Here is a 9804-nt window from a genome sequence, read left to right as displayed (position 1 = left end):
AGAAGCTAACTTCCAAAGTTGCTTAGAGGATTTACGATCATTTTATTTAAAAAGTAAAACTAGACCTGGTAGTAGTATACATGCACCTGTAATGACAGCAGTCAGGAGGCTGGCTGAAGGAGTTCTAGGTCAGCCTGGGAGCCTCTCTATAGGTCCAGCATGAACAATTTGCTCACGAAGCTGTTATATACACTCTCTTAGCTACTTGGAAGGCCTCTCTCATTCTTTTTCACCAAGGTCTGTTGGCTTGTATGTCACTAAAGAACCTCCCACAACATGATGGACAGGAAGATGCCAAGCACAGAGCCTTTATTTTACATAGTATTTCCAAAGAGGGCAGTGCTTAAAGTGAGCAGCCGACAGAAGATGAGAAAGTGACAGCAAAGGTAACTGGCTCAAGTCCCTCCATGTAACCATGTACAGCATGTCTGAGCACCTTGTATGTCTGGCTTAAGTGCAGGTAAGGCAATACAGATTGTGCAAACAAGATCTGTGTCCTATGATCAGGAATGGCTACTACATGCATCACACACAAAATGCGCAGTCTGAAATGTTTAGATCTGTAACTAAAGTTTTCCCAAGCAAAGATGTATGGGGACAGTTGAATGGCTGACACATACAGAGCACATTGGCCAGGAAGAACAGATAGTGTGGAGAGGCGGTGGGGTCAGCACACTGATCAAGAGCCCTACATAGGAGGAGCCGTCCCAGTGGCAGAGAGAGCAGGCTAGGACAGAGTGCAGGAGGCATCTCCAGCCACCTCCAGTTCCTTCCTGCTTCACTCTAAGTTGAGCAGCTCCACGTCAAAGATGAGGGTGGCATTGGGAGGGATGACACCGGGGTGGCCAGTAGCTCCATATGCCACATCAGGGGTGCAGGTCAGCTTCGCCCTCTGCCCCAAGCTCATCTAGCAGGGATGGGGGCAGATGGGGAGAGGAGAAAGAGGACCCAGCTTGATTTAAAAGAAAAAAGTAGGATAACTATGGCATTTCCCCCAAAACCATCTTTAGGGTAATTCCAACAATCTGAAATTAAATTTATTCGTGGCACAGTAAAGTGAAGCCAAGAACTTAAACATGCAAATTCAGCCTCGAATTAGACTTGACTATGGGGCAGTTAACAGCCACAAAATAATATTCAAGCAACAAATGTTACTGGTTATCAAGCTATGGCCCTATACATGCATCTGCTCATAACTGTCCCTGGTCCTCTTCAGAGGTAGCCTGTGAGGAATGTGTAATAGCTCTGAATGCACTTGTGACAGGAATAGTTAAGATTTGACAACTAAAGGCCACATCAAGGTGACAGAGGCAAAGCTACAGGAATGGAACATCTTATGGCTTCCCAGAAAAACTGAGGGAGAGCTGGAACCAAAGCCACCAGCACTGTCAACCCACTGGACATCCATTAGTAAGAGAGCTGTGAAGTCTGAATTTCAAAGACTACCAAACATTCGAGTTGACTGGCTAACGTATTGATGTTAATGTTCCACTTGAATTACTGTAGTATTCAAGTATGTATGCTATGTATGTTAACATTCGAGGAAGCTGGGTGAAAATTATATAGGAGCTTCACTATTGCTGTAATATTTTTAGGTCTTAAATAGCTTCAAAACTGTTAAAAAGCAAAAACCAAAGCACTTCTTGGCTTATCCATCTCTAGCTCTTCTTAGCTCAGACAGCTTGTTGGCCTTTTCAGCCAGCTCAAGCAATCCTAGGAGGAATGCCTGGGGTAAGACAGACGTGTCAGCCACAGAAGAGGGGAAGGACAGAGCCGGACGTGAACACTAGGTGGCGTTGCTGCACCCTGTGGGTGGTGTTAAGACAGTGAAGTCTGTTTAAGGGCCTCCTAAAACCCATTTAGTTGAATCCTCAGCCTCCTTAAAACCTTTAGTGTGCATCCTCAGCCTACCTGGGCAGCGCCTTCTTCAAAGCCTTTGATGACTTCCTGTTTGCCAATTCTGAACTTGAAAGGTTTGTTTCTGTCTCTGGATGAATCGAATTTCTTGCCATTTTGGAGCATTCCTATTGAAGTAAGAAGGCAGAAAAGAGCCGTGGTCGTGAGTGAACTAGCAGCTGGACTAAGCATGTCTATACAGAATCCCTCTCCTGCATAAACCCGCTCCTCTTCGACCCTCCCCATCAACCATGCTGACAAGCAGGAAGCGTGGGCCCATCTCTCTGCCTCACCCTCACATATGGATGCGGCCTATCACCAAGTCCTACATCTCTTTGGAATCCAGCTTCAGTTTCTGCTACTGCTACCTGTGGTGTCATGGAGTCACCACCACAGCTCACCTGTGGCCTAGAACAGCCAACCTCTAAGCTGGTGCGTCTACTGCTTACCAATCTTCCACTCTCTAAGTCAACAGATTTTCTTTTTCCCCACAATTCTGATCATATTTACTTCCCTGCTTAGAAACTTCAATAGCACTGGGCAGTGGTGGTGCATGCCTTTAATCCCAGCACTCAGGAGGCAGAGACAGGCGGATTTCTGAGTTCGAGGCCAGCCTGGTCTACAGAGTGAGTTCCAGGACAGCCAGGGCAAAAAAAACCCACCCTTCCAAAAAAAAACCAAAAAAAAAAAAAAAAAAAAAAAACCTTCAATAGCTCCTAGAGCAGAACCCACAAACCTAAGGCTAATGATGCCTGTCTTCAAGTTATCTCTGCCCTGACTCCCCTTCTCCCTACCTATTCTGAGCATATCATTCTCAAGTTCCTCCATACCTTCTAAACCTTTCATACTACATCCAAGCTGTAGCCCAGGCTATAGCCCAGGCTGGCCTGGAGTTCAGTATGTAGCCTGGCTATCCTCAAACTTGCAGGAGTTTGAATCTCAGGTGTGAGTCACCACACCCAGTTAGACAGGGTTCTGACTTCAGCTTGGCATTAACTCACTGTGTGATGTTGGAGAAATAGGCCTCTTATTTTCCATATTTAACACAGCAAGCTTTGCCAGCTTACAAGTATCTGAGCATCTATTATTTTACTTCTGAATTCCTACAGCTTGAATGTGTACTAGAGAGTCTTATTTACCTACCTTCTGGGTAGAATAGATTGGGCTCCTGCCCTGAATGTGGCAAAGGAGAAACCCTTCTGGCTACCCAGAGATACACACAGATGGATGCTACAGAGATCAAACACAAACTCATGCATATACACAGTTGCTAAAACAGTCACATTCACAGAGATATTTATGCATGCTCACATGCACTTACACATAGACACTCAGGAGAGAAGACCTGATGGTCAAACAGATGCTAAGAAAATATTTAGATCGCCAGACCTACATATATTCATACAGATAGGCCCTTGGACAAATACTTGAATATGTGCACATGCACAATCCATTTATAGACTGCCTTCCCCGTCTCCCAATGCCTTCAGCCTTCAGAAAGTTGAATCTACTGGAAACCATGTAACAGCTATCTGTAGCTGTAAATTCAGCCAAAGCCATATAATTCAGAAACAGGCCCACATAAATATGTTGACTTCTTTTACAAAGATGTTTCTGTAATACAACATATAAAGGATGACTTTTTGGATTAACACTGCTGGATCGAATCTATATCCATAAGGGAAAATCTTAAGCCCCTACCTCCTCTACACATAAGAATCAATTCTATGTGAATCATAGACCTAAATATGAATAACAAAATAAAAAAAATAATAAAGTAGTAGTAGGCACACTATCACTCAAAACTCCTGCTGGGCGGTGGTGGTGCACGCCTTTAATCCCAGCACTTAGGAGGCAGAGGCAGGCAGATTTCTGAGTTCGAGGCCAACCTGGTCTACAGAGTGAGTTCCAGGACAGCCCGGGCTATAAAGAGAAACCCTGTCTTGAAAAACAAAAAAAAAAACAACAACAAAAATTCCTACAAAGTAGCTGGGCATGATGGTACACACTGTAATCCCAACATTCAGCTGGAGGCAGGAGGTCCAGGAATTCAAGGCCAGCCTTGACTATAGAACAAATTCAAGGCCAACCTCAGTCACTTGGGACACTGTCTCAAAAGACAAAGACAATAAAAAAAAGAAAAGAAAAACAAACACCACCGCCAACATTTCTGCTAGGTGATAAATTAACACGAATAAATGAATATCTTCACAATAGAGTGAAAGATTCCTTGAAGTGAACACAGAAAAATATGTACTCGTGAAGAAGACTGATAAGTATGACATCACTACAAAAATGAAGAACTTCTGCTCAAAAGATACTATTAAAAGATTAGTGGAGAGGCTGCAGGGATGGTTCAATGATTAAGAGCACTGGCTGCTCTTGCAGAGGACCTGGGTTCAATTCCTGCCACCCACACAGCAGCTCTCCACTGTCTGCAATTCCAGTTTCAGAGGATCCAGTGTCCTCTTCCAGCCTGTGCAAGCACTAGGCACACAAACTCACTATGTAGTCAAGGTTGGCCTTGAACTTTTGATCTTCTTGTTCCCACTCCCAAGTGCCAGTATTATAGGTTTAGGCCACCAAGCCTAGCTTATATTTAACTCTTTAAAAGTTTACCAGAGGTTTCTTACATAGGGTCTCTGGCTGTATTTGGTAAGACAGGCTCTCCCAAAGCAGAACCCTTTGTAGCTGATGAGTTTAATGTACCCTGCCTACTCAATGTATACACTGTCGGGAAACTGCAAAAGGACATTTGGTTTCATTAACTTGATAAACAATGGTCTGTCCATAACACGTAGAACAGATAAATCAATTACCCCGGTCAGAGGCTCCAGAAGCCCCAGGGTAATTAGGCCACATCACCAGAGAGAAAACAGCCCTCCTGTGCTGACATCATCGGCTAGAGATACAACTGTTAAAAAAGCAGCCACATCACCTGCCAAAACCAATCTGGTGCTTCACACTGGCCTAGGGAACTGCTAAAAATGGCCCCATCTGAATATGTCCCAGGAATTAAGCTGGCCTTGCTGTATGCTAAATGGCTGTCACCCATAGAGTTTGCCACATTAGGAAGCGAGTCACAAGGCAGAGTCCTCACACCTCTTAGAGCAAACACCTGCCAGTAATCTTTCTGCCAGCAGTCCCAAAGGACTCATCTAGAATGTTCCTGGGGGTGGCGGGGAGGAAGGAGATAACTCAGCAGTTAAAACTACTTGTTGCTTTTTCCAAAGCATCCCACTTCAATTCTCAGCACCCACATGGTGGATCGAAAACATCCATAACTCCAGTACCAGGGGATCTGACACCTCTTACCTCCACCCAGCATGCATGTGGCGCATATACATACATACACGCAGCCAAAACATCCATACACATAAAGTAAAATAAATATAGAATCTGCCTTGGTCCTTGGGTCTTCAAACACATAATTCAAGAAGAGACAGCAGACTTGTGGCAACTTCCTTTGGATTCTCCCAGTACCTAGAGACAGTGGTGCCACTAACTCCATCCCTCTCACTCCAGTGGAGTTGGCAGGGCACAAAAGAAAAATAGGGTGAAAGGGGATTTTGAGAGTGCTCAGACCTTCCAGAATGAGTCTGAAACATCAGACAGGAGCAGGAAAGTCAGGGTAAGGTCTAGTAAAACTGGAAGTGTTTTATTTACCAGAGGATGGCATCACAGATGGTCTTTGTGGGTAAGGAAAAAGTAAAAACTGGTTCCTGGCAACCTGGCTGCCTTGAGCTTTGAGGATAATCCATGGACAAGACCCTCTTGACGAAGCTTATAGAACAGCCCTCCCTTGGGAGGGGCAGGCCTGGGCCAGTGCTAAGAGAATGAAACCTACCTGTGTAGTGCACCACGCATATCTGACCCTTCTTAGGGAATGTCCTTCCTGTCAGGAGAGATTAAGGCATATGAAAAATTAGGGTAGTATTAGAAAAGCTCACCAAGATGAGTGGTGGTGGCTTTCCTTTAATCCCAGCACTGGAGACACAGAGGCAGGCGGATCTCTGTATTTGAGGCCAGCCTGGTCTACAGAGCAAGTTTCAGGACAGCCAAGGCTATAGAGTGAGACCTTGTCTCAAAAAAACAAAACAAACAACCAAAAAAACCCCCACAAAACAAACAAACAAAAACCAAAAACAAAAAGGAAAGGAAGATCTCTGTGCCTTGTATGAGCCAGAACTAATGATGCCTCCTCCTTTCTGGTTCGTATTTGAATTTAGCGTTACTGGTCTCCATTTCCTAGTCTAAAACAAAACAAAAGCAAAACAAAAGCAGCCCCATCGCTGTTTACTGCTCCTTTTACTTCCATCTATTTCACAAGTATTCAGGAATAGCCTACTATGTGCTAGACCAGAACCATGAATAGCCTACTGTGTGTCAGACAGCCTAAAATAGATTCCAGAGACAGAGTATATGAACTCACGAAGAAGAGAAGCAGAAACCTAAATCTCAGATTGCTATAGAGTCCTGATTGCATCACAGATGAATAAATGCAATCATTCACAAGAAATCAATAATGACCAGGCCTGTGCCCTCATGTCAGAGATACAACATCGAACAATCAAGATAGGACCCCTGCTCTTCTGCAGTCTACATTCTTTCTTTTGTGTTTGTGGGATGATCGTGTGGGGTGTGTGTGTGTGTGTGTGTGTGTTTACATGCCCATGAGTTTACATGCAGAGGCTGGAGAAAGATTTCATCTCTTCCTCTATCCTCCTCCAAGTTATTTCCCTGAGATAGTCAGTCACTGACCCAGAAGCTATGCCATATTTCTCATAGGGTCTGCCCGTCTCTGCTCCCCAGTGCTGGCACTAGCCATCACACCTAGCTTTTTTGGATGAGTTAAAGAGATTCAAGCTCAAGTCTTCATGCATAGCTAGAGCTCTTAGCCACTGAGCCATCTCCCTGCTTTACATTCTAAGGTAAGGAGACAATGCTCATATAACTATGATACTTACAGATGATGATAAGTCCTCTAAAGAAAATTAACACTGACGAATTTCAGAGAGATGTGTTGAGCCTGCAATTTCAGAAAGGGTGTACCAGGAGGGTATTTTTTGGAGAAGAAGAGGTTTGAGCTGGTCCTTTAAGAAGGAACCAATTCAAAAACCATGAAGCAGGAAAAGATTGGTGTGCTTTCAGAAGAGAAAGGAAGAGGGTGAGACGGAGGAGAGGAACAGGAAAGAGATGCACCATGCAGCTTGCAGAGACGGGTTTAATACTAAATGCAATCTGAAACCACTGATGGGTTTAAAAGCATGGAAATGACCTAATCTGAATTAAGATTTTATAAGATCACTCTGGCTCCCACGTGTGGGATGGATGGTTAGACATCTGTTGTGATAATCTAGACAAGAAATCAATGGTCACATGAATTAAGGCTGTGGCAGTGGAGAGGAGAGTGCAATAGATTGGAGATACATTTTGGAAGCAGGGCTGACAAGGGCATGCCAGTGGATGAGAGGAAGGAGCCCGCCGCCCATCTCCCCACTGGATGGGAGAAAAGGAGAAAATAAGAACAATGCTTGGATTTGGGGTTTGGGTAACTGGAGGGTGTAGAGCTGTTCTGAGAGATGAGAAGACTGGAAAGGGACAGATTTGTGAGGGTGGCAATCTCGAGCTTTCTATTAGACATGCAAGTTTTTACTGCACGGAGGCAGATGCAGAGCCAACCCTGGCTAAACAAACTGGGTGGGATAGAAAGCTACAAGACTGGATTATGAGCTTGGGAACATTAACAACACAGTCAATGTTTAGGGGACTGTAGGAGCTAAGGACTGTTGTAGCTCCTCTAGCAAAGGGAGCTGGAGAAAGCCTCGCAGAAAAGAGTTAAATTGGCTGTTAAAAGATGCGTGGGAGTCTGTCTGGAGAAGTAAAGGGATCTGGGAAATAGAGTTAGTTGTAAGACATATTCAAAAACCTGGAATCCAGAGTCGGGATGTAGCTCAATGTACAGCAGGTGCCTAGCATGCCCAAGGCCATGGGTTCCACCCGGAAGCACACAAAGCCTTAGGGTCCTAAAGTCCAGTCACAGTGAGAGCCCATTGGTACCCCTAGGGTCCAGCACACAGTACACGTTCCATAAATATTTGCTAAATGAGAGGTTTGTTTAACAACTGCCAAGTGGCTTGGTGGAGTTGGTTCTGGATGCACAGATAGTAAGTAGCGGAAGAGAAAGTGCCAGTGTGGACCACTCCCACCCTAGCCATCCCCAGGGGGCCAACTGCTTGCAGAAGTAGGGGAAGAATCTTTTCATGGTTTTCTGCCTGAGGGAGGGGCCTGCAAAGCTCTGCCTTTTAGAAGATTGGAGGGTGAGAAAAATGAGGGGAGTGGGGAGCAGAAGTCAAATGGAAGGCCGGAAGAGTGAAGATGGGGAGACAGCCCAGAGGCTGTGTGGGTGACAAGGCCTGGGAAAGGATTCCTCGACCCCAGCACCGAGATGCTTTGTATGGACAGAGAAACCTGTACCCGCAAGGAGTGATCTGGGTAGTAGCTGGTACTTTAAGGAATCTCTCGGTTTGTAACCAAGAAGCCCTTTAATTTCCTGGGAAGGAGCGTGCCAATCATACCTAACAGCAAGTTTGCTTGTTCAACACTATAGACCTTGGAGGTGGCTTTGGGTCTGGATTAAATTTTGCTTGAGAAATAGCTACTCCTTGAATACGTTGAATACACCCAGTTTTCTAAGTAGTTGAAGAAACTTGGTGCTGGTTCTCTTGAGAGAGACAGGGAACTCAGAGATAGACTGGGAGGTGGGGGTGGGGTGGGGGCGATGAACAAAATTAGGGGACACGAGTTCTGTTTTGGCCTGGCTGACTAAGGCACCATGCTTGACCCCTCCAGGAGGGTCAAGCAGCAGGTCCGAAGGCTGGGTTTTGACCTGGGAGGGCATGGTAGAGGGCAGATAATCAGGAAGGTTGAGTGGGACCCGGAGGGTGAAATAAGAAGCAAAAGCAGCCAAAGGAGTGGCAGGCTCCCAAATTGGCTCTCTCCACAACTAACCACTGCCCAGCCCTGGGGGCTGCCAGACAAGAGGGCAGAGAGGTGGAGCGCATTAGGAGGGATTTCCCTGTACAGCAGGAGCCCCCAAAGTGGGACCATCCCTGGTGCCGAACAGGGAAAACGGAACAGAAATTCAAACCTGGGAAGTCAGAAACAGCGGTTAATCGAGAGGTTGCAGCTCAAAGGGCAGCAGCCGCAGCCTAGGACAGTGGCCGGACATAGACCCTCTGCCCCAAGGTGGCCCCCTTCACTCCCAAGGTGAGCGGGCCCAGAAAGGGATGGTGAGTTGTCCTCTAAAACCCACAAGAATCGGGGAAGGGGCTCTCCTCCTGCCTCCCGCATCTTTGCCCCTCTTCCCGCTTCAGGTCCCCGGAGCCACCTCGGAATCAGATCCCAGCCCGCGGACTCCGCCCCGGGACCCCTCCTCCTCTCGGGCCCGGCCGCCCGGTACCGTCTCCTGGGGAGATGGTTTCGATCTCCACGCCCATCGCGGTCCCACAGGCCCCGCCTCCAAGGGGGTCCTCGCGGCTGCCCCGACCCCGGCTCCGCTCAGGCAGGACCCCGCAGGCGCTCCGGCTAGCTTTCTTGCAGCCACTGCAGAGCCGGAGGAGGTGCGGCTGGAGTCAGGACCTGCGCGGGGAGGGGCCGCCGGGAAGGGGGCGGCGGGGTGGAGCTGTGCGGCAAGGTGGGGTCGGCCGGGGCGGGGCCCGGGGGAAGCGACCCTGACGTCGCTGCTCCGGATCCTGGGCAGACTAATCACCATTAACCCACTGACTGAGAGGGGAGGCTGGGTGAGCGAGGCGTGCCAGCACTAGCACATCCACACATCTATCCATCTAGCAGTTCAATGTATATTTATTTAGCACCTACACGGTGCAAAGCTCCAGGGAGTCCACT

The 9804-nt window shown here is 47.0% G+C and overlaps 1 protein-coding gene across 2 annotated transcripts; it reads right to left on the bottom strand.

The window, feature by feature from the left end:
• Positions 1–283: 283 nt before the first annotated feature.
• On the bottom strand, positions 284–9554 carry Fkbp1b (FKBP prolyl isomerase 1B). Of its 2 annotated transcripts, none has more exons than XM_028781734.1 (4): positions 9359–9554; positions 5744–5791; positions 1912–2024; positions 284–907 (listed from the first exon to the last, which is right to left on the bottom strand). In XM_028781734.1, exons 1-4 carry the CDS (start codon positions 9393–9395, stop codon positions 779–781), a joined length of 327 nt encoding a protein of 108 aa, XP_028637567.1. In that variant the 5' UTR covers positions 9396–9554; the 3' UTR covers positions 284–778. The 2 variants fall into 2 exon arrangements, with proteins under 2 accessions (XP_028637567.1, XP_028637568.1); XM_028781735.1 differs by having other exon boundaries at positions 296–952; positions 9359–9545.
• Positions 9555–9804: the final 250 nt, after the last annotated feature.

This window comes from Grammomys surdaster, unplaced genomic scaffold, assembly GCF_004785775.1.
Source record: "Grammomys surdaster isolate TR1022 unplaced genomic scaffold, NIH_TR_1.0 523, whole genome shotgun sequence".
NCBI lineage: Eukaryota > Metazoa > Chordata > Mammalia > Rodentia > Muridae > Grammomys > Grammomys surdaster.
This window is presented reverse-complemented; position numbering and strand designations above follow the sequence as displayed.

Excerpts from the sequence above, each read along its gene's own strand:
- Fkbp1b (XM_028781734.1), bottom strand. The coding sequence starts at position 9,395 with ATGGGCGTGGAGATCGAAACCATCTCCCCAGGAGACG. Across the intron at positions 5,792-9,358 it reads AACCATCTCCCCAGGAGACG|GAAGGACATTCCCTAAGAAG; the intron begins GTACCGGGCGGC and ends CTCTCCTGACAG. Across the intron at positions 908-1,911 it reads TTGAAGAAGGCGCTGCCCAG|ATGAGCTTGGGGCAGAGGGC; the intron begins GTAGGCTGAGGA and ends CATCCCTGCTAG.